This window comes from Capsella rubella, unplaced genomic scaffold (genome assembly GCF_000375325.1).
Source record: "Capsella rubella cultivar Monte Gargano unplaced genomic scaffold, Caprub1_0 scaffold_5, whole genome shotgun sequence".
NCBI classification, from domain to species: domain Eukaryota; kingdom Viridiplantae; phylum Streptophyta; class Magnoliopsida; order Brassicales; family Brassicaceae; genus Capsella; species Capsella rubella.
This window is the reverse complement of record NW_006238919.1, coordinates 2,720,885-2,746,128: the sequence shown is the minus strand read 5'-3', so window position 1 is coordinate 2,746,128 and position 25,244 is coordinate 2,720,885. Positions and strand designations below refer to the sequence as shown.

The 25,244-nt window shown below is 31.2% G+C and overlaps 3 protein-coding genes across 4 annotated transcripts; all 3 read right to left on the bottom strand.

Annotated features, from left to right (window-relative positions):
- Nucleotides 1-3,981: 3,981 nt before the first annotated feature.
- Nucleotides 3,982-5,258, bottom strand: LOC17885646 (WAT1-related protein At3g28050). Its single transcript, XM_023782304.1, has 4 exons — nucleotides 5,179-5,258; nucleotides 4,464-4,572; nucleotides 4,233-4,384; nucleotides 3,982-4,015 (listed from the first exon to the last, which is right to left on the bottom strand). Exons 1-4 carry the CDS (start codon nucleotides 5,256-5,258, stop codon nucleotides 3,997-3,999), a joined length of 360 nt encoding a protein of 119 aa, XP_023638072.1. The 3' UTR covers nucleotides 3,982-3,996.
- Nucleotides 5,259-11,936: 6,678 nt separating this feature from the next.
- LOC17885633 (WAT1-related protein At3g28050) lies at nucleotides 11,937-19,490 on the bottom strand. 2 transcript variants are annotated; one of them, XM_023782956.1, is made up of 7 exons: nucleotides 19,078-19,490; nucleotides 18,895-18,960; nucleotides 18,459-18,572; nucleotides 18,109-18,337; nucleotides 17,843-18,004; nucleotides 17,612-17,763; nucleotides 11,937-12,197 (listed from the first exon to the last, which is right to left on the bottom strand). In XM_023782956.1, exons 1-7 carry the CDS (start codon nucleotides 19,266-19,268, stop codon nucleotides 12,008-12,010), a joined length of 1,104 nt encoding a protein of 367 aa, XP_023638724.1. In that variant the 5' UTR covers nucleotides 19,269-19,490; the 3' UTR covers nucleotides 11,937-12,007. The 2 variants fall into 2 exon arrangements, with proteins under 2 accessions (XP_023638724.1, XP_023638725.1); XM_023782957.1 differs by lacking the exon at nucleotides 11,937-12,197 and adding an exon at nucleotides 17,007-17,360 and having other exon boundaries at nucleotides 19,078-19,482.
- Nucleotides 19,491-21,586: 2,096 nt separating this feature from the next.
- Nucleotides 21,587-24,976, bottom strand: LOC17886235 (probably inactive leucine-rich repeat receptor-like protein kinase At3g28040). The gene is made up of 2 exons (XM_006290479.2): nucleotides 23,311-24,976; nucleotides 21,587-23,228 (listed from the first exon to the last, which is right to left on the bottom strand). The coding sequence occupies exons 1-2, from the start codon at nucleotides 24,858-24,860 to the stop codon at nucleotides 21,725-21,727; spliced, it is 3,054 nt and encodes a 1,017-aa protein (XP_006290541.1). The 5' UTR covers nucleotides 24,861-24,976; the 3' UTR covers nucleotides 21,587-21,724.
- Nucleotides 24,977-25,244: the final 268 nt, after the last annotated feature.

Below are 25,244 nucleotides of genomic sequence, written 5' to 3'. Positions count from 1 at the left end.
GTGGTTTTGCGGTTTTGATGGGAAAATGTGATTTTGCATTTTTGGAGGGAAAACATGATTTTGCAGTTTTACGTAAAAATATGATTTTGCGTTTTCGACGAGAAAATGTGACTCTTTTCAGTTACAATGAAAAATGTTATTTCAGGAATGTTATATATTCGAATTTCATAGTAATAGGATCAACCATGTTTCAACCCTAAATATTTTTTTAAAACCTTGTATTGGCCATAAAATATATTTAGTTATATAATTAGGGTTAGGGCTTTTATATATTTTGACGGACCAGGACCGACCCTAAATTTTTAGCCCTTTTTAACATCCCTAGTCGACATATAAGTTTCAGTTATGAATTCCATGTAAGAAAAAGAAAACATCTATGCATACCTCAATAGTATAATTTCTTGTTGATGTTATAGACTTCAAAAAAGTAAAAAATAAATAATAAGAGTTATAGGCAAAATTAAATAATAATCAGAAAACACTATAAATGTTTAAACTCATAAGCTGCCAAATGTGATATTTTTAGTTTTTTAATATAACACAATCTGATAGTGCTTAAATGAATTTATTGTTTTTAATATTGTTATAGAATTATATTATATATTATGGTATAACTTTTTAAACAAAAACTAAAAAGGTAAGGTTGTTGTAAAAACACTTTTCTCAATAAATAAAATTAGTTTAATCTACACAATTAAAAAAGTGTCAAAATTTAGAAAATCTAATCCTTTCTTTTTACACAGAATTAGAAAATATATCCATATAATTGATTTCTTTTAGATTTTCTTTTTTGAGAAAATTTAATATTATTAAAACAAAAGATGAAGACAAAGGACATTGCTTTATCCAAGAACTATATATAAACATATACTTAGAGCTCTAGTCTTCAAACATTTTATCTTCTAAAAACGTTTTCATATATTCCCTAATTTGTTGAGAGTTTAGTAATAGCAATTTGCCTATGGATCCAACTAAAATAATAATGAAAGTTCTAACAGAAACTGATCTCAGTTTTAAAAGTTGTTTGCGTTTACCAACAAAGCAGATCAAAAGGGTACTGGCTACTATACCAAATTTTGCAATGCCTCCAAATGGGTTTCCAGTGCAAGTTGAAGACCACGGAAAGGTTTATTCGATGACCATAAAAAACAATTCTGATAATTATTTTCTTAATGGACCTGCGTGGAATAGTATTACAGAAGCAAGAAAATTCAAGACAGGCGATAAAATTATATTACATTTTCAAGAAAACAAATTCATTCTTTCTAAGATATGATTCTTCATTTTGTTTTTAAAATAATTTAATAATATATCTAATTAACTAGTAATATTTATCATCAATAATAATATTTGTTTTTTATTCTAATTAACTACTAAAAATATTCTAATAAAAAAATTATCTGTTATTATTGTAATTTAATAATATATCTATTTAACTACTAATGTTTGTCATCAATAATGATATTTATTAATCTAATGATATAATTTAATAATAATGTTATTATAATTTAATAAGATTCCCTATTCTTTATGCATATGTACTTAATAACACTTCCGCCAAACTCTGATCATCCAATTATGGATACTGAAATGAAACCGTGGATATGAATTGTGACCCACTTCAAAATGGTACAATGTTAGTTGGTATTTTAATAGATTCGGACAAACGGTGTAAAAGAAATATATATTATGACATTTGGGTGGAATAAAATCAAAGAAGCAAGAAACCAAAAGTCGTTGATAAAATTAGATTATATTATTATGATAACTAAAATATTTTTCTATGAATGGATTGTAATAATAGTAATCTATAGATTAATAGAAAATTTATTTTAAAAAATGGTGTCAATTCGTCGTACTTTTTTGTAAATTGATTTTTTGAAATTTTAAAATATGAAAAATAATACTAAAGATTGTATATTTTTATTGTACCTTTACAAATTATTTTTATTTAAAAAAACAAAAAAAACACTATTTCTAATTATTATTTTATAAATTTTAGAATGTTATAAATAATCTAATTTCTATTATAACATAAATTATAATCATTTTATAAAAAATATAGTTGAGGGTTTCTAGATCTACATCCTATTTTTGCTTCATGATTGAGCTTGGATCTCCTTGACAAAATCAAGCTCGTGTCTCTTCTTCCTCCTCAAAATGGCTCTACGGTGGCGGGATAGCAACGGATCTTGGATCAACATCTCCATTCGACTCGCGTCCTCCAGGCTAATCGGAGGTCCTGTTTCAGTGAAAATTCACAGACCTTGGATGGCAGCTCAGTAGATTAAAATAATTTGACCCGCAAAAAACAGATTTCCTATAATCCACATTAGTAAATAGTATGTCCGCATATGTTCTTCTTGAATTCTCGTTAGCTAAAATTTTCGTCCCATTTTCTATCATGAATAGTTTAGATGACATTTTTATGTATCAAATTACATGTACCCGTTATTTCATGTTTTGATATTTGAAATAAAATTGGAAAGTTAAAAGTGAATTTAACTATTCAAATTCATGTTCATGTATCATACTTGTTATTTGATTATTGAAAATTGAAATTGAATTTAGGGGGTGTATTCAAAGTAAAATTTAAAGTGACTTGAGTTTTCTTTAGGAAGTTCCTTTTTTAAAAACTTGTTAAAATAATTCATAGAAACTAAAGTATAAAATATTTAAAATATGTTTTAAATGATGTATATTCATCTATAATATTAATTAAGAATCACAAATAGGAGATTGTCTAAAATTTTTATAATTTAAAAATTAAAAAGATAGAAAACTATCAGATAGATATGTTATTAAGAAGGTTTGGCTATAGATTTGGGATTACATAAAATGTAACTGTTTTATAAGATTATATAATTTTTGAAAATTTAATGATATAATTATTTATGTTGTATATTTCTCCACATTTTACGATATGTAAAATTTTATTAGTCGCTTATTCCTAATCTAACATAATTCTTGTTCTTTTTATTTTTAATAAAATATCATATTTCATTTTCTAATATATATGCTCATTTTTATTAGATTTTATTAAATATAAATTATTATTTTTGAAAATATTACAAAATACATATAACTAAAATTAAATATATTTAGATATCTTCAATTTTGAATTTAATAATCCAATGTTTATGGTAACCAAATCAATATTATTTCCATATATATAGTAGATAGTTTTTTTTTTTTTTGTTGTTGTTGTCTTTAAATGTGTTTGGCTACACGATTGACATCATATATATATATTTTTAATCTTGTTTGGCAACACTTACAAAAAGTGCTCCCCTTTTAATAGTATAGATTAACGAATATTTTGTTTTAATAACATATTTTGGATGGGTTTATGTGTGTGTTTTCTTTTTATCAAAACATAGCATATCAATTTAAATGTATTCTAAATTGTAAGGTGTGGATATGTATTTAAACTTTGGACTAGACACAAGCCAATTACTTATGTAATTTACATATTGAGCAATGAAAAATCTCAAAACTTGACTAAAATGTTTAGCATTAAAATTCAGGACTAGCGGTCAATTGTTAAAACATGAAACTCTGAGACAATTCTTAAATGAAGAATCAACCTTACTCAAGTATATGATATTCATTCTACCCTATTATCAATTTTATCATATTGTAAAGGTCTAAGAAAAAACAGTTAAAAAACATGATTTGAAGATATCCTAAATTATAAGTGATTGATTAGAAAACATTTGATTCCTAAAATTAAAGATCACATTTGTTTTGTCAAATAGATTACAAAGACATTCACATATGAAATTTCACACATATATATAGCACGATCTTCAATGCTTGATGATCCTTAGACATGTTCATCGTTCTTGTAACTTTCCAAGAGAGGAGCCTTCTGTGAACCCAATGGAGAGTCAATATCAGCTTCGTTGGCCTGCTCATGGTTAGCCTTTTTGTCATCTTCGATCAAGGCCACTTCCTTAGCTTTGCCCCACATCACCGTGTAAAACCCCATTGTTATTACCGTTGCCCGATCAAGCTGAGATCAACATTCAAGCACAAAAACGTAAACAAAAGAGTTAAAAGAGATCAGAGAATGAGAGATTGAGAAAATTAACATTTTCGCAGTTTTGGTAGGACGATATAACTTGGAGGTATGGTTCTATCGTAACCGCGAGTTCCAAACAAATCTTGGAATCATCCATTACTAATCAATATGGATGTGCAAATAGTTTAAAGTGTTAGTTGTTTTTCACCTGCCGATATAGAGAGAATCGCGGAGAAATATAACGCCCATTGCAACAGCTATCGCAATCGACAATGGCTTGAACATTGCAACGAATAAAGGCCCCTTGATCCGCAATGCCCAAGTATGAATAGTATTGTTTATGCAAGATCCAAACAATCCCTAAAGATAGATACAATCAACATAAAACATTTTCATTTGTGAAAAAATTAATTACACTAATAAGTTGTAATGTTCTTACCGAGCAAACGATTGACACTAAAGCTATATTTGGTTTTATCTTCCATACACCCAAGTCACTCCCTTCTGTGAACAATGTAACTAACGCAGTCCAAAAGCTCACGCCGAAGCTATAAAAGCAAGGAAAAATACCACTCTAGCACCGTTTATCAAGTCTTAATAACACAAGAACACCCTTTTCAGCTAGAGCACCGTTTTCTTGAATGAATTGGCGAAAACACCCTTTAATTAAATCAATCATGGTTTTTAGTTTTTACATGTTTTAATTCTAATAAAAAAATAAAAACATAAATAAATTTGAGATATTTGACCCCACAAAATAAAAGAGAGAGAAAAAAACTCTGAAATCCTTGTTCATCATCGTTCTCAACTTTCTACCATGTCGCTCTTTCTTCTTCTTCTTTTTCTTCTTACTCTTCTTCTTCTATCATTTCTCGACAAACCATTTTCTAGTTGGAGGAAGATTGGTTATCCATCGGAGATCTGATTCCTTCTCCGCCTTGTTCTCTCACAAAATCCATAGATCTGAGTTTCTTTTTTCTTTTTCTCCCGAAACATGTCAAGACTAACTAGCAGTTTGAGATTAAGATCGATACCGATTTCCCTAATTTTGAACATGTTTCCAAACTCCAGATCTGATTCATCTCTTAAACAAAAGGACTGTTGCTACCACATCGTAGCCACTGAATCACACCATAACCACAAACTGTAACTACTGTATCGCATCCACCGTATCGTATCCACCGTATCGTATCCACCGTATCGTATCCATCATATCGTATCCACCGTATCGCATCAGTATCACCGTATTAGATTTTAGGATGCTTGTTTTATTTATTTGTAGGTGTTGAATTCAGTTGTTGTTAAATTCACTACACTATCTTGTTTTTAAATGATTATACTAACAAATCCACAGAAAACGATTGAAACAATTATCTATTTGCTTCTTAGTCAAAAGTTTAACCAAAAAATTTACGTTAAAGTATAAGACTGTTAGGGAGTTTTCACTTTCCAATATTGATTAATCAACAACAAAACACATTCATGTACAACATCTATGTATAAGACTGTTAGGGAGTTTTCACTTTCCAATATTGATTAATCAACAACAAAACACATTCATGTACAACATCTATGTGATATAAGCTCTTTACTCAAAAATTAAAACACATCCAAAGTATAACATCCATGTGGACAACACGTGGTGAATGAGCTATCTTCGATGATTGACGCAAATGAACACGAAAGCCAAAGAAGCAGAAGAACCTGAAATGAAGTGATGTTATGTTCCAGAGAAGCTGTTTACGTCGAGGTATTCAAGCCGTGTTTCTCCGCTTCTTTATTCCCGAGAAGAACCGGTTTAATCATATCCATGTCCCGAGATGGACAAAGTATAATGGATGCATATTTATAGATAGGTATTAGTGGTATGAGAAAGAAATAAGCTATTTTTCTAAATTCGATCATTCAAAATTTTGTGGACATTGTCTAATTGATTAGGCTGATTTATACATACCAAATGACTTGTGCATCAAGTTCTTTATTTGGTTTTAAATTTCTTAAAACTTGTACATATATACTATGTATTCAGCTTTTGCTCATAGTTCATACTCAATAATAATTGATTCTTCATGCATTGTCCATTAGATAGCAAGCAAACAAATGTTCGACCAATAATGGACATTCATGATATTTATCATTATTTTTCACATCAACTACATAGCATCCACCACATCGTAACCATTGAACCACATTGTAACCATTAAACCATTGCCACCGCGTCATAGGCACCGAATCACATCGCAACCACAACATTGCAGCCACTACATTTCAGGCACCGAATCACATCACAACCACCAACATTGCAGCCACCACATCGCATCCACTGTATCGTATCCACTGTATCACATCCACCGTATCGCATCCACCATATCGTATCCACCACATCGCATCACATTCACGATAACAAATCTACAACAAAAAGTTGAAAGCTTTTCTAATGAACCCAGATAATCAACGTTGTTTAAGTAAAAACCCAGAAATTGAAGAAGCTCTTGCTCTTGTTCCATAAAAACCAATTTCTCACGACAAAAGAGTTCTTGAGTTCAAGAAGAATTAGAAGATCATCGATTTAACACGAACCTGACCGGATTGAGAAACAAAGGACTAACAAAGTAAGAAATAGTGCACAAACCAGAGATTTGTCTTTTATTTTGTTTTTGTATTGAAACAGGAGATATGTGATGGTGAAAGTAGTGAATGAAGAAGTTTCTTGTGGTAGTGAGTCGAATATTGGAAACAGAAAAAGAATACAAGATCACTGTTTGATTTTTGTTGAAGTAATGGTGGATAGGTAAGACAAGAGAAACAATTGTTTGGTTTTGAGAGAGAGAAAGAGAAGCTACAATGAAGAGAAAAAGCATAAACCGTGATCTACTTTTTTAAAAATAATTTTTTTCTTTTATTAGATAGCTTTTGTTTGTATTTTTATAAGGGTAATTTGGTCAGGAAAAAAATGAAAAGTAGTGAAAAACAATGAAAAACGGTATGTGTAGCATAAAAGGTGTTATAATGAAAGGAGACATACATAAACGGTGTCAATATGCAACTCTCCCTAAAAGCAAACAACGGTAAACTCGGGCGGATACCCTCTCATGATTTGAGTCTACAAAAAGAAAACAATCAAGATTCCACAATTCTATTACAGACCATAGAGAGAGATGTATTTAGATCTGCATATGTATACTTCATCAATGTATATACCTGAATGGAACAAAAAAATACTCAATATATTAAAAAGGAGAAAACAAAATGAATTATCTTTGTACTTGGTTAAGGACAACTCTTCGATACATAACGGTGTAGAAACCGATTGAAATCGATGTTCCATTGATCAAACTACCAAATACAAAGAAGAAACTGCAAGTAACTATCCAAAATGAAAAATTAGGCAATCCAAATTTTGATATTAAAACATCAGCTCAAGAAGTTTCATCATATAAATAAATAGGTATAACCAAAGTATACTTGGATGATATTAAATACAGCGATGTGAGGGTACTCGAGCGCTAAAAGACCTCAAGCAGTGACCCAATTAGTATTATGCGGTGACGATGGAGGTGGTTGAGATGCGGTCAAGATGATGGGGTACTCATGGTGTAGAGTGGCCACGAGTACACCCATTAGTTAATTAGTAACTTTAATTATGGTTATGCCGGGAAAACCCCAAATCTAAAAATTCAAATCGAATATGATCTAAAATATCCAATCAAAACATTAAAAAATATCTGAACAGTTCTAAATTTAATCTAAATCTAACAAGAACCGAAACCGAATAGATACTCGAAATATCAGAAATGTTATACAAATATAAATTTAGTTTTTAAATTCATTCTACAAAATTTAGGAGGTTTTTTAAAATAAATACCTAAGTTTTTTAATAAACTTATATATCTAAACTAGTAACCATTTGTAAATCTCTATGCCCGATAGCCGGCTAACAAAGTTTTTTTTTTATAACAAATTTATAACATTAGTAATTAGTATAATTATATATAGATATACTTATAAGTTTAAGTGAGACGTAGTAAAAAAAACGTTATCAACGGCATGCAATATATAGTTTTAATCAACATGAAACATGACACAAGACAACATCAACATTAACATCCCTTTTTCATACAAAAAAAAATCAATATTAACACAAAGCACTACGATATATCATGGTCGACATTAGGGATATTAACTAGGGTTTATCGGCCCAATCCGGCCCTTAATAAAGATCGTCCTTGAATGAACCCTAACTTTTTTTTTAGCCCTGAAAATTTATATAATAGGGTTGAGCTCAGTTTAGCTATTTCTAACTCTTTAATTAGGATAATATAAAAAAAATGCAATAACTTAATGTGATTTTAGAATCTATCACAATTTATAAATCCTCAAAAAAAATCCAATCACCGATAATTAATAAAAAAAACAATAAGCAAAACGAGATTCAAACCCGAGTAACCAAACTTAATTTTGCATTTTTGGCGGAAAAATATTTATTTAGTTTATGGCAAGAAAATATGATTTTACGTTTTTGACAAGAAAATCTAATTTTGCGGTTTATACGGGAAAATCTAATTTTGCTTTTTTGGCAGGAAAATATTCTTTTTAGTTTATGGCGAGAAAATGTGATTTTAATTTTTTGATAAGAAAATGTGATTTTGCGGTTTTGTCAGAGAAACATGATTTTTTGGTTTTTGGCAGGAAAATATGATTTTATTCGTTTTTGGCGGAAAGATATGATTTTGTTTTTTTGATGGGAAAACATGATTTTGTGATTTTGGCTGGAAAATGTGGTTCTGTGTTTTTGGTAGGAAAATGTGATTTTGCAGTTTTGGTGGGAAAATGCTTTTTTTGCATTTTTGGGGGAAAAACATGATTTTGCAGTTTTACAGAAAAATCTGATTTTGCGTTTTTGACGAGAAAATGTGGCTCTTTTCAGTTACAATGAAAAATGTGATTTCATGAATGTTATATATTCGAATGTCATATACTCATATTAATAGGGTCAACCATGTTTCATCCCTAAATATTTTTTTAAAAAAACTTGTATTGGCCATAAAATATGTTTAGTTATATAATTAGGGTCAGAGCTTTTATATATTTTGACGGACCAGGACCGACCCTAAATTTTTTGCCCTTTTTAACATTTCTAGTCGACATATAATTTTCAGTTATGAATTCCATGTAAGAAAAAGAAAACCTCTATGCATACCTCAATAGTCTAATTTCTTGTTTATCTTACAGACTTCAAAAAAGTAAAAACTAAATAATAAGAGTGATAGGCAAAAGTAAATAATTAACTTCGACCAAAAAAAATAATAATACCCAGAAAACACTATAAATTTTTTTAATCATAAGCTGCCAAGTGTAATATTTTTAGTTTTTTTGATATAACAGAATCTGATAGTATTTAAATGAATTTACTGTTCTTAATACTATTATAGATTTTTATTATATATTATGGTATAACTTTTTAAGAAAAACTAAAAAGGTAAGGTTGTTGTAAAAACACTTTTCTTAATAAATTAAAATTATTTAATCTACACAATTGAAAAAAGTGTCAAAATTTAGAAAATCTATTCCTGTGTTTTTACACAAAATTAGAAAGATATCCATATAATTAATTTCATTAGATTTTCTTTTCTGGAAAATTTTAAAATTATTAAAACAAAAGAAGAAGACAAAAGACATTGCTTTATCCAAGAACTATATATAAACATATACTTAGAGCTCTAGTCTTCAAACATTATATCTTCTAAAAACGTTTTCATATATTCCTTAATTTGTTAAGAGTTTAGTAATAGTATTTTGCCTATGGAGCCAAATAGAATAATAATGAAAGTTCTAACAGAGTCTGATATCAGTTCTAACAGTCGTTTAAATTTACCAAAAGTGCATATCGAAAGGGTCCTGACTACTATACCAAAATTTGCTATGACAATAAAAAAAAGAGCATATAGTTATGTTCTTATTGGACATGGGTGGAATACTATTACAGAAGCAAGAAAATTCAAGGCAGGCGATAAAATTATATTGCATTTTCAAGAAAACAAATTCATTCTTTCTAAGATATGATTCTTCATTTTGTTTTTAAAATAACTTAAAAATATCATCTGTTATTATTATAATTTAATAATATATCTAATTGACTAGTAATATTATTATCAATGATAATATTTATTTTTTATTCTAATTAACTACTAAAAATATTTTAGTAAAAATACTATATGTTATTATTATAATTCAATAATATATCTATTTAACTACTAATATTTTTCATCAATAACGATATTTATTAATCTAATGATATAATTTAATAGTGTTATTATAATTTAATAAGATTCCCTATTCTTTATGCATATGTACTTAATAACACTTCCGCCAAACTCTGATCATCCAATTATGGATACTAAAATGAAACCCTGGATATGAACTATGACCCACTTCAAAATGTTACAATGTTAGTTGGTATTTTAATAGATTCGGACAAACGGTGTAAAACAAATATATATGATGGTTACAGTGTTAATTAGTATACCCATCTACAATACATATCATTAGTGTAGGTCACGATATTGTCTATACAAATTGCAGATTTTGCGATGTGTGACAATGTTGTGATCTATACTTGGTTATAGCTATCTATCATTTTCCCAAAAGAATATGAAATTTAAGCATTTCATATGTTCCAAAGGAGCCAAAGAAAAATGTTAACTTATTGTTTGATATAAGAACCTATCTATGTATATGTTGGAGTACAAGGACAAAAATAATCTAAAAGATTCACATTTTTCTACTAGGTTCGTAGACTTAATAAATTTGTACAAATTTGGTATCTATTAATTTTTTTCTTCAAAAAAATTGTTCAACACAAGAAATTAATTATTGTAACAAACTTCTCATAGGACAAGTTGTTACCAATTGACTTGCATTTTTTATTGTAACAACCCGCCCTGTGGGAATTGTTATCAGCAAGCACTGCAGCGCATCGACCCTAAACTCTCTCATGTGGGTCCAATTTGGCCAACCAGCTATCTGGCCCGCAGGCCCTCCTGGCCCACCAAGTATGTTATTGGTGCGCTTGGCGCATTGGTAACAATTTGCCCGGTGGGAAAGTTGTTAAAGGGTGAGGTCTTGGGTTCGAGTAACGCCAAGTGCACTAATAACCTACCTGGTGGGCCAGAAGGGCCTGCGAGCCAGAGGGTTGGTTGGCCAAATTGGACCCACAGAAAAGATGTTAGGGTCGATGCGCTGCAGTGCTTGACATTACGATCTCACGCCTAAATCCACAACGCTTCAGGCGAAGAGATATATCTTTCCGCTTTAGCGGCTTGAACCCTTCGATCAAGAGATACCTTAAATAAAATCAACTAAGTAGCTGACCTCTTAGACGTTCGGTTGCTGTTTCCATTTGGTTGTTTTTTTCTCGTTGTTGATACCGGCAAGACCCAGCCAGATGATGTCTGCTGGTTGGTAGTGAGAGGACTCTTAGTATCGGCATACTCAAAAGGAGGCGCTAATTAAAAAACAAGAATTTTATTTTCTTTCTTGCTCTCCCTTAGCAGCGGGAAAGGAGTCTATCTATCTGCCTAGCTTTGGTAGATTTCCCCCAACGCAATTCACAGAAATTCCACGAATCCCTTGGTGGATAAGTCCTACCTCTATACATTAATTACTATCCTCTATACCTTACAATCAAGTATATGATATTCATTGTAGCCTATAATCAATTTATCATGTAAAGGTCTAAGAAAAAAAACAGTTAAAAAACATGATTTGAAGATATCCTAAATTATAAGGTTTGATTAGAAAACATTTGATTCCTAAAATTAAAGATCACATTTGTTTTTTTTTTTTTTTTTTTTGTAAAAGTAAGATCAAATAAGGTTTTTTTTTAAAATTAGATCACATTTGTTTCGTCAAATAAATTACAAAGACATTCACATATGAAATTTCACACATATATATAGCGCGATCTTCAATGCTTGATGATCCTTAGACATGTTCATCGTTCTTGTAACTTTCCAAGAGAGGAGCCTTCTGTGAACCCAAAAGAGAGTCAATATCAGCTCCGTTGGCCTGCTCATGGTTAGCCTTTTTGTTATCTTCGACCAAGGCCACTTCCTTAGCTTTGCCCCACATCACCGTGTAAAACCCCATTGTTATTACCGCTGCCCCGATCAAGCTGAGATCAACATTCAAGCACAAAAACGAAAACAAAAGAGTTAAAAGAGAGCAGAGAATGAGAGATTGAGAAAATTAACCTTTTTCGCAGTTTTGGTAGGACGATATAACTTGGAGGTATGGTTAATTCTATCGTAACCGTGAGTTCCAAAAAAATCTTGGAATCATCCATTACTAATCAATGATATGCCTTGACTAAAACTATTAGACTTGATTTGGATGTGCAAGTAGTTTTAAGTGTCAGTTGTTTGATTAGTTATTTCATCAACCCTAAATATTTGTTTGACTAAAACCTAAATATTTTTTTTTTTAACTACATTTTAACCCTAAATATATATTTTACTAAAACTATATTTCATCAACCCTAAATATTTTTTTAAAAACCTTGTATTGGCCATAAATATATTTAGTTATTTAATTAGGGTTAGGGCTTTTATATATTTTGACGGACCAGGACCGACCCTAAATTTTTAGCCCTTTTTAACATCCCTAGTCGACATATAAGTTTCAGTTATGAATTCCATGTAAGAAAAAGAAAACCTCTATCCATACCTCAATAGTCTAGTTTCTTGTTGATGTTACAGACTTCAAAAAGTAAAAAATAAATACTAAGCGTTATAGGCAAAAGTAAATAATTAACTTCGACTAATCTGATATAACACAATCTGATAGTATTTAAATGAATTTCTTGTTTTTAATGATGTTATATATTTATATTATATATTATGGTATAACTTTAAAAAAAATAACTAAAAAGGTAAGGTTGTTGTAAAAACACTTTTCTTAAAAAATTAAAATTATTATATAATCTACACAATTGAAAAAGTGTCAAAATTTAGAAATCTATTCCTGTCCTTTTACACAAAATTAGAAAATATATCCATATAACTGATTTCATTTAGATTTTGTTTTTTGCAAAAGTTAATATTATTAAGACAAAAGATGAAGGCAAAGGACATTGCTTTATCCAAGAACTATATATAAGCATATACTTAGAGCTCTTGTCTTCAAACATTTTATCTTCTAAATTTTTTGTATTCCCTAATTTGTTAAGAGTTTAGTAATAGCAATTTTGCCTATGGATCCAAATAAAATAATAATGAAAGTTCTAACAGAATCTGATGTCAGTTTTCACAGTTGTTTGAATTTACCTAAAGTGCAGATCGAAAGGGTACTGACTACTATACCAAATTTTGCAATGCCTAAAACTGGGTTTCCAGTGCAAGTTGCAGACCACGATAAGGTTTATTCGATGGCCATAAAAAAAAAATCTAATAGTTCTGTTCTTAATGGACCTGGGTGGAATAGTATTACAGAAGCAAGAAAATTCAAGACAGGCGATAAAATTATATTACATTTTCAAGAAAACAAAATCATTCTTTCTAAGATATGATTCTTCATTTTGTTTTTTAAATAAAATACAAATATTATATGTTATTATTACACTTTTGTAATAAATCTATTTAACTACTAATATATTTCATCAATAATGATATTTATTAATCTAATGATATAATTTAATAATAATGTTATTATAATTTAATAAGATTCCCTATTCTTTATGCATATGTACTTAATAACACTTCCGCCAAACTCTGATCATCCAATTATGGATACTGAAATGAAACCGTGGATATGAATTGTGACCCACTTCAAAATGGTACAATGTTAGTTGGTATTTTAATAGATTCGGACAAACGGTGTAAAAGAAATATATATGAAGAAATATAAAAGAATAAAATCAAAGAAGCAAGAAACCAAAAGTCGTTGATAAAATTAGATTAGATTATTATATTAATAAAAAAAAATTTCTATGAATGGATTGTAATAATAGTAACAATATAAGATAATATAATAGTAATCTATAGATTAATAGAAAATTTATTTAAAAATGCCATCAAAGATTGTGACAATTCGTCGTACTTTTTTGTAAATTGATTTTTTGAAATTTTAAAATATGAAAAAATAATACTAAAGATTGTATATTTTTATTGTACCTTTACAGATTATTTTTATTTAGAAAATACACTATTTCTAATTATTATTTTATAAATTTTAGAATGTTATAAATATTCTAATTTCTATTATAACATAAATTTTAATCATTGTAAAAAAGATATAGTTGAGGGTTTCTAGATCTACTTCCAACTGCTATTTTTGCTTCATGATTAAGCTTGGATCTCCTTGACAAAAACAAGCTCGTGTGTCTTCTTCCTGCTCAAAATGGCTCTACGGTGGCGAGATAGCAACGGATCTTGGATCAACATCTCCATTCGACTCGCGTCCTCCAGGCTAATCGGAGGTCCTGTTTCAGTGAAAATTCACAGACCTTGGATGGCAGCTCTGTTTGTTTTCTTCATTTGGAGATTAGGGTTTCATGCGACCGGTTTACTTCGGTTTGCAAAACTGGATTGATTTTGGTTTATGTTTTTGTTTGGTTTGTTATATGCGGTTTGGCTTATAAGGGGATTGTAATGGGCCTAAATCTGGAAATAGCCCATTGGGCACTTATTTATAAAATTGCAAACTTTTTATGTAGAAAAGTATATAAAAAAAAATGAATCAAATGGATATTCTATTGGACATGGGTGTAGTAAAATCAGAGAAGCAAGATGACTCAAACTTGACCATAAAATTAAATTAATTTACATGGTAACAAAATCTTTTTTAGTATGAATTGATTCTTCTTTATTATCTTTTTAATGGAGAAAAACTTATCTGTCATTATTCTATTTTAATGATCTATTAGATTCAGACCCGCACTTACGTGCGGGATTGATTTTCAAAATAAAATTTGTTATTAAATTTTGAAATATATTGCGTACGTACGGGTATGTTTGTAAACGTAACTTTAGGAATGTTATTAACATTTATAATCTAAACCCGTACCAGTTCAATATTTGATTTATTTTTAAATGACTCTAAACAAAAAAGAACGATACAATTTTTTTTTCCGCAGATGTATAGTAAAACAAATAGTAAAAAAATGTGGTTTGTATATTTCGGGACAGAAACCATGACCCGTGTTTTCTAATATGTCATGTACTCATGTTTTTCCATCTCATAACCATTTTAATAATAATTTACTCATTTAAGATGGTATAATTGTTTCGAACATATAAGAAAATAAGTTAACGATTTAAACTTACACGTAAATGTGGGGTTTTATTTATAGATATATTTATTCTATATAGCATTTAAAACATAAACTAATATTTGTTTACTTTCATGAAATTTGTGAATGTCATATCGACATGATAGCGGATCCAGATTGAGTATGAACTATGAGCTACAAACATGATTAAACAATGAAAATAAATTAAAACATTTTCCCCCGGATGGCCTAAATATATTTGTCAATGGCTCAAACACGTTCCAATGCATGTTCCACACTAAAAACAATTTACTCAATATAGATTAAAATAATTTGACCCGCAAAAAACAGATTTCCTATAATCCACATTAGTAAATAGTATGTCCGCATATGTTCTTCTTGAATTCGCGTTAGCTAAAATTTTCGTCCCATATTCTATCATGAATAGTTTAGATGACATTTTATGTATCAAATTACATGTACCCGTTATTTCATGTTTTGATATTTGAAATAAAATTGGAAAGTTAAAAGTGAATTTAACAATTCAAATTCATGTTCATGTATCATACTTGTTATATGATATTTGAAAATTGAAATTGAATTTAGGGGGTTTATTCAAAGTAAAATTTAAAGTGACTTGAGTTTTTTTTAGGAAGTTCGTATTATTTTTTAAACTTGTTAAAATAATTCATAGAAACTGAAGTATAAAAATATTTAAAATATGTTTTAAATGATGCATATTCATCTATAATATTAATTAAGAATCACAAATAGGAGATTGTCAAAAAAGTTTATAATTTAAAAATTAAAAAGATAGAAAACTATCGGATAGATATGTTATTAAGGAGGTTTGGCTATAGATTTGGGATTACATAAAATGTAACTGTTTTATAAGATCATATAATTTTTGAAAAAGTAATGATATAATTATTTATGTTGTATATTTCTCCACATTTTATGCTATGTACAATTTTATTAGTCGCTTATTCCTAATCTAACATAATTATTTTTCTTTTTATTTTTCATAAAATATTATATTTCATTTTCTAATATATATGATCATTTTTATTAGATGTTATTAAATATAAATTATTATTTTTGAAAATATTACAAAATACATATAACTAAAATTAAATATATTTAGATATCTTCAATTTCAAATTTAATAATCCAATGTTTATGGTAACCAAATCAATATTATTTCCATAAATGTAGTAGATAATTTTTATTTTTTATTTTTTGTTATTTAATTGTTTTTTTGGTTGTCTTTAAATATGTTTGGCTACACGATTGACATCATATATATATTTTTTTAATCTTGTTTGGGAACACTTACAAAAAGTGTTCCCCTTTTAATAGTATAGATTAACAAAAAAATTATTTTAATAACGTATTTTGGATGGGTTTATGTGTGTGTTTTTTTATCAAAACATAGCATATCAATTTAAATGTGTTCTAAATATTAAGGTGTGGATATGTATTTAAACTTTGGACTAGACACAAGCCAATAACTTATGTAATTTACATATTGAGCAATGAAAAATCTCAAAACTTGACTAAAATGTTTAGCATTAAAATTCAGGACTAACGGTCATTTGTTAAAACATGCAACTCTGAAACAATTCTTAAATGAAGAATCAACCTTACTCAAGTATATGATATTCATTCTACCCAATTATCAATTTTATCATATTGTAAAGGTCTAAGAAAAAACAGTTAAAAAACATGATTTGAAGATATCCTAAATTATAAGTGATTGATTAGAAAACATTTGATTCCTAAAATTAAAGATCACATTTGTTTTGTCAAATAAATTACAAAGACATTCACATATGAAATTTCACACATATATATAGCGCGATCTTCAATGCTTGATGATCCTTAGACATGTTCATCGTTCTTGTAACTTTCCAAGAGAGGAGCCTTCTGTGAACCCAATGGAGAGTCAATATCAGCTTCATTGGCCTGCTCATGGTTAGCCTTTTTGTCATCTTCGACCAAGGCCACTTCTTTAGCTTTGCCCCACATCACCGTGTAAAACCCCATTGTTATTACCGTTGCCCGATCAAGCTGAGATCAACATTCAAGCACAAAAACGTAAACAAAAGAGTTAAAAGAGAGCAGAGAATTGAGAGATTGAGAAAATTAACATTTTTCGCAGTTTTGGTAGGACGATATGAGTTCGAGGTATGGTTCTATCGTAACCGCGAGTTCCAAACAAATCTTGGAATCATCCATTACTAATCAATGATATGCTTTGACCAAAACTACTAGACTTGATATGGATGTGCAAGTAGTTTTAAGTGTGAGTTGTTTTTCACCTGCCGATATAGAGAGAATCGCGAAGAAATATAACGCCCATTGCAACAGCTATCGCAATCGACAATGGTTTGAACATTGCAACGAATAAAGGCCCCTTGATCCGCAATGCCCACGTATGAATAGTATTGTTTATGCAAGATCCAAACAATCCCTAAAGATAGATACAATCAACATATAACATTTTCATTTGTGAAAAAATTAATTACACTAATAAGTTGTAATGTTCTTACCGAGCAAACGATTGACACTAAAGCTATATTTGGTTTTATCTTCCATACACCCAAGTCACTCCCTTCTGTGAACAATGTAACTAACGCAGTCCAAAAGCTCACGCCTAAGCTATAAAAGCAAACAACGGTAAACTCGGCCGGATACTCTCTCATGATTTGAGTCTACAACAAAAAAAAAAACAAATCAAGATTCCATAATTCTGTTACAAACCATAGAGAGGGAGATGTAATAAAAATGCATATGTATACTTGATCAATGTATATACCTGAACAATGTACCACAATGGAACACAAAAATACTCAACCGAGAGGAAAGCCGCGCCAAGTATCCAATTAGGATTAGTCGATTGCGACCGCAAAGAAACAGACGGTGGCGATGTAGCAATCACCACCGGACCATTGTAAAGAGTCACTATAAATGCACCTCCAATAGACACAACTGTTCCTAACATTTTAGCCACACTACTTGTTCTTTTGAAAGACACAGTCTCCATCCTACAAAAGTGGTCAACTCAATCAATTTACACTCATAATAACGAGGCCCAAATAGACTTAATGGGCCGAGGTTGATTTGGTAACTAGCTAGTGTAAAAGGAATATGTATAAAAGTTGGCACCTGAAAAGGACGGCGAGCAAGAAGGTGAAAGCTGGAGTAAGGTTGCTGATTGCAGAAGCAAGTGTTGGACTACTATAATTGATCCCTGTGTATCCCATTATGTTTGAACAGCATCTATATATTTTTTTTTATCAAAAAAAATATAATTGTCAAAATAACAAAATAATGTATATTCCGTTTTTTACGAAGATGTGAAATAGTAACACCCCAAAAATAAATATTTATTTTCAAGAAATTGGGGGTTAGATTTTTGCAGTATAGTTGCAGCTTTTGGTATCAACTTTAAGCCAAATGTCTCTATCTTTACTTTGTCCTCTAAACTTTGGTTAAAACAAAATTGAGTAATTTCAGTAATTCTCATGCAAAAATTTCATCTTTTCCGATCTTACCACTACCCAAATTAGGTAAATTAAATCTCAAAAATCAGAGAATTTACCCAATAATCCCTAGAAGCACGATCTTGTACAGGATTGAGAAATTCATCGGTGGAAGAGTTCTTGATCTGTGAAAAAAATAATCAAGAACTCATTAATCAAGAAACCCATTACTCAAGATTTCAAGAAAAAAGATGAAAAGTATTCAAGATCGAATCAAGATTCAAGAAGAGAGGAAACCAAACCTGAAGGAGCAAAAGAGAGAAGGTAAGAGAAGAAGAGCAGCAAGACCATAAGAGTAAACGATGAAGACATGAGAGCTCATGCCTTTCAAAGTAGCTGCTTTGAAGAGAGTGTTCAAACCAACGTTTGCACATTCCATTATCACCAGAGCTGTTACTGGTAACACCTCTCTCTGGAAGTATTTTACAGCCATCTTCTTCTCTACTCTCTCTTTGCTATGTCTCTCTGTGTGGTCTAATAGATGTGGAGATTCGAAGAAGTGAGTTTTTCTTTTACACTATATGTAAAGGTGAGAGAAACAGAGTTTTGTTCTGTTTTTTGTATTTTGTTGGGGAGAGAGAAGAAGAAAAGAAGGTGAGTGGGTGAAAGTTAGATTTCAGCAAATGTATTGTGTAGTCATACATACACTTTAGAAAGATGTGAAATAGACAAAAATAAGGTCATGTAACATGCTGACATGTTTTATATATATAATCCATGTACATGTACATATTCATATATAAATAAATGTTTTATATGCCATATAAATGTATATGGAATCTATTACAGTACCAAATAAATGTTTTTATCATATTTATTGACCAAGAAATTTTTAGGTGATTAATTAATGTTTTTTTGTTGGATGTTTCAAGTTTTGGGTTAGATCTCTTAGATTTTTTTTTTTTTTTATGTATTGGAAGAAAATTTTTGTATGTATATTAATTATGGTTTATATTGGAATAAAGGGAGACTTTAGGTTCAATTAATTTTACTTAATAATTTCATTATTTAGGTTTAAATTTAGAGACTGTGCAAAAAAAAGTTTAGTCAACGTTTTAGAGTTTAATTGGTAACGACAAACTATAAACTAACTATCGATCCAACGGAATAACAGTATGAAATAATTAAATATTTCTTAAAATAGTTTTTCGAACCTAATTACTTAAAATTGATCAAAATATATATAATTTATGTCTCTAATTTCAAAATTGTTGAAATTATTTGAGGTGGATTGTGTAGCGTCAAATTTTGAATTTATTTGTTGGTTCAATTTTCTTAGTTTTCATGTCATTATGTCAGCTAGGAGCCATTGGTAGACCTTGCTCCACTTTCATAGATTCGAGATCTCCATATCGTGCTATAATAGTTTTAACCAAAATTTCTCCAAACACTTATATTCTAAAGTAATACCGAGTTTATTCTAAAGTGTTCACAAGATGGTATCTTCTTTTTGTCAAGTGAACATGCAAGATCATATCATAATCATAAGAAAGCAAAAATGTCCTAACTAATTGTCTATATTATAATTCGATACCAAAACACATGGTTTAGGCCATTCGTATAATGGAAGCATGCATCTTCCACACGCCATAAAATTTAAAAACCTAATTATCTCATTAATATTATTGTCAAATATATAAAGTTCCATCCATCTCAATAGAATCCAACACATAATAAAAACTAACATATATAAATTAATCGATTAGATTTTGACACGTGTTATTTGATAAATTTTCTTTAATTAGATCATTAAAAAACATATTGTAGTTATCATCCATGGTAGTAACGGGTGACAGAGAATTATGATTCAATTCCGGAAAAAGACCCATAACTTTCACAAGAGATTAGTTCTTTGGATGTTTTAGTTGAAATCTACGTATACCACTTCATTATCAAATTGTGATTGACTGATTCTTGATTTAACACAAAAGTTTTCCTAGATAAAATTTGTTGTAAGTTTTTCAAAGCTTGAACAATTCTGAGTATGACTTTTTGCGTCAGTCATATAGGAAAATTACAAAACCTAAAAGATAAAGTTATAAGTAAGGCGACGTGATGCGTTACGCTTGTGTATGTATTAATCAACTTGATAAGAAAACTACGGCGTAAATAATTCGATTAAATGACAAAGAGATTGTGTCCTACAAGTAAAATAAAAGTATACGAAACCTTTTTAAAAATTTATTTATTAGATAATCGAAAACGACATCGAATATATATAAAAAAATAGATAATAACAAAAACAATTCCACATTATTGTCTTTGTCATTCTTACCCAATTCTAGCCACTACATAATAATAATTGTACAAATTTTTATTTTTGTTCTAATTCAATGTCAGTCATTATTTAATATTTTTGTACTACATTGCTAAATTAATAAATAAAGAGAAATTTCCTTAGATAGCATGTTTTAAGTTTTTTTTCCAAAAATACCATCATTTGTTTTTTTTTTTCCAAAAATACCAGAAACATAAAAAGTTGAATTTTGAAGATGTAAAATTATTATTTTTTATGTTTGAGTTGACTATTTACATTTAGAGTATAACTTTTAAGTGTAGGGTGTAGTGTTTAGGATTTAGAAATTAGTTGTGAATGTTAAAAAATTTTAAGTTTTAGTTTTATGTTATTTTTGGAATAAATTGTAATTTAATAGTATTTTTGGAAAATAAACTTCATAATGGTATTTTTGGAAAAAAAAATACTCATTTTTGTGGTATTTAAGAGAATTTCCGGTTAATAAAACACATGTCTTAGAGAGAGAAAAAAAGAACCTATTAATGATAATAATGGTCAATGATTGTTATGATGATGATGACATAGTGAAGTAGAGAAAACAAAGAGAAAGAAAGAAACCTAATGGGAAATTAAACTAAACATAAAGAGTGTTTTTAGAAACTATCCATGATACGGTGAGGAACAGGAGAGTTAATGACTTGCAAGATCTGAACAATCTCAGCCATTGTAGGACGATTCGAAGGTATCTGAGAGGTACAGACAAGAGCAAGTTTCAAGACAGGTAACACTTCATCTTCAGAGTATTGTTCCTCCATGACAGGATCAATACACTCCAAGACATTCCCTTGTTCTAGCAGAACTCGAACATGGTCGCTAAGTATCACGAAGCTGTCTTCACCGTACTCCACTGGTCTTCGACCAGTAACGAGTTCGAGTATTAATACCCCGAACCCGTAAACATCGCATTTCTCGTTGACTCTTAAGTTCTGACACTCTAACTCAGGTGCTACGTAACCTAAAGCGTTTTGAAACCTGTTGTTGTTCATTGTGTTCCCGTCTTGTGTTGTTAGAAGACGAGATAGTCCGAAATCGGAGATTTTCGGGTTGTTTTTCTCGTCGAGGAGGATGTTGGTTGGTTTCAGGTTGAAGTGGACTGTTGCTGGACGGAATGTGTGGTGGAGATAAGCTAGTCCTTTGGCTGTACCGAGGATGATTCTGTATCTTACGTCCCAAGAAAGAGGCGGTGTTGATGGTTCTCGTTCGTGTAACTTGGACTGCAAGTTTCCATTAGGGATGTATTCTGATACCAGAAGATGCAACTCCGGTGTCCAGAAATATCCTTTGATCGATACTAGATTCGGGTGCTTCGCTTTCGCCAGTATCCGAACTTCGCGGTCGAAATCTTCTAGGTTTTGAAGAATCGGCGAAGGGACGAGTTTCTTAACAGCCAAGTTTCTCCCCTGTTCTCCCAAAGGTGCCTTGTAGACTGTTCCGAAAACTCCTTCACCGATTCTTGAAGCTTTGTTCAGAAGTGACTCCGGGTTCCTCTCGAACTCTTGAGATGAAGATGAGGACCGTGACGTTCTTGAGTTTAACAGAACAAGTTTACCCATCACTAAGCTTCTCCCTGATTTCGAAGACCCCGAGAAAATGCTCTCCAACGCGTTGTCTACAAACGCAAGCCGCCTTCTCACAGACGCGTTAAGCAGCGTTATGATTATAATTCCAGCGAAAATGAGTATAGCAGCTGATATTGCTACAATCACTGAAACACTAAGGAACATTCCACGGTGGAACTTTCCAGAACCATTGCTCGCTCGGTCTCCTGGCATATTTTTCCCCTTCCCATACGCGTTCGGATCGATAACAAGAGGTTTCGGAACATTCAGTGTGCAAGGCCCTCTCAACAACGGTGAGCAAATACCAAGATTTCCTTGAATAGCACTCTGGTCTAAACTTTGGAACACATCTCCAAGCGGCAACCTTCCGATGAGTCGGTTAAACGAAACGTTAACCAATAACAGATTCTGCAATTCGCCAAGCTCTTTCGGTATTTCGCCGCTAAGCTTATTAGCCTCTAGCTTTAGAATCTTGAGCTCTTGTAAGTTTGAAAGGGATTTAGGAATAGGACCTGTAAGCTTGTTATGAGACAAACTCCTGCAACAAGAAACATATATATCAATAGAGGAAAAACATTTGCAGTTAAGCAAAAACAGATATAAGAAAAGAGAAGTCTTACAATAACTTAAGAGAAGAGCAGTTTCCTATTCCTTCTGGTATAGAACCAGTTAGTGAGTTACCATCCAACTGAAGGATCTGAAGACTCTGAGATTCACATATATCAGCAGGAACCGAACCAATCAGCGCGCTGTTCCTTAGATCCAGTATGGTTAGATTCTGTAGAAACTCGATTTCAGGAGGAACTCTTGTGTTGAAATGGTTCCATGACAAATTGAGGTATCTCATGTTGATGAATAGCCCTACTTCACCAGGTATATTCCCAGTGAGCTTGTTACGCGAAAGATCGAGCCTTGTAACTGACTCAAACAGCCTACTCGAGCCTCTCGGGATCGAACCGGTGAAACCATTACCCGAAAAATCCATTTCTTGAAGTCCAAGATCGAACAAACCATCGGGAATGCTACCAACAAAGCCATTCCCTTTGAGCTGAACAATCATAAGCTCTTTACAAGATTCCAAAGATTCCGGTAGCTCGCCAATGAGTTTGTTCTCAGACAAGATTAGATCTTTTAAAGATCTCAAGTTACCTATTGAAGAAGCAAGCTCCCCAGTTAACTCATTGCTTGAGAAATCCAAGTGTACTAAACCGGACATATCACCGATCCATCCCGGGAAATCACCGGAGAGCAAATTGTTCGATAAATCGAAGTGGTATAAAGATTTGACCCTCTGAAGAGTTCTTGGAAGTTCACCAGAGAAAAGATTGAAACTTAGGTCAACTCTGTTTAAATGAGGACAGAGTCCAATATCTGAAGGCAATGGTCCAGAGAACTGATTCCTCTGTAACTGCAACACTTTCAAGTTATGCAGAGTAAGTATCCCCAAAGGTATTGGCCCAGAAAGAGAATTAAACGATAGATCTAAAACTCTTAACCTCTCAAGCTTCCATAGTCCTGAGACGAAACTAGGGTTACCGGAAAAATCGTTTCTTGAGAGATTTAAACTGTTCAAAACAGAGCATTGAAACAGAGTACTTGGGATTTGACCTTCGAGGTGGTTGTGAGAGAGAGAGAGGAACCTAAGTGATGAACAGTTGTTGAAGAAGTCATCAGAGAGTGTACCGGAGAAGGAGTTTCCGGTTAAGTCGAGGTGTTGCAAGGAGGTCATTGATCCAAGAGAAGATAGGATTTGACCGGAGAGATTGTTGTGGCTAAGATCTAGCTTACGGAGATTGTTGTTAGTGGAGAGAGCGTTGATGTTTCCGGTGAAGTTGTTGTTGGAGAGTGAGAGGACTTTTAAATGTTGAAGCTTTTGGATTCCACGGTTGATTTTTCCGGTTAAAGCTAAACCGTCGAGGGTAAGGTCAGTGACTCGAGATGTTTTGGGGTTGCATTTGACGTAGCTCCATGAACAAGGTGAGTTGTCGTCTTCGTTCCATGACTCAAGGTGTGAAGATGGGTCGTTGAGGTCTGACTTGAAGACGATGAGTCCTAGAACGTCGTCGTTTAGTTGGATTGAGTCAATCTCACCATTGATGAGTGATGCCATCATCAATGTTGTAAGAAGAAACAGAGTTAATGAGATCATGTTTCTTCTCTTACCGTTCATTGTTGATGTTCTTTCTCTCTTGATGGGTAGAGAGAGATGAAACTAAGGTTTGTTTAGTGAGTAGAGAGAGATGAGAGAGAGTTATGACATTTTGATGAAAGAGAGAGAAAAAGAGAATGGAGTTGAGTTTTGTGCCAATGAGATGAAACTCGAAGTGTTAGTGAGTGTAAGATTCTGAACTTGGCTACATGACAACAACTAGATCGAGTTTACATATGATCACTATGGCTAAATGGACCACATGGTCTTTATCAGGTCTAACCAAAAATGTTCGGTTTAGTTGATTATCTTAAGTTATATGTGTCTCTACTTGTTAAATACATATCTGATGACTAATACCATGTTACAATGTTTTAAGAAGTTATCTCCATTATGATGACTAAT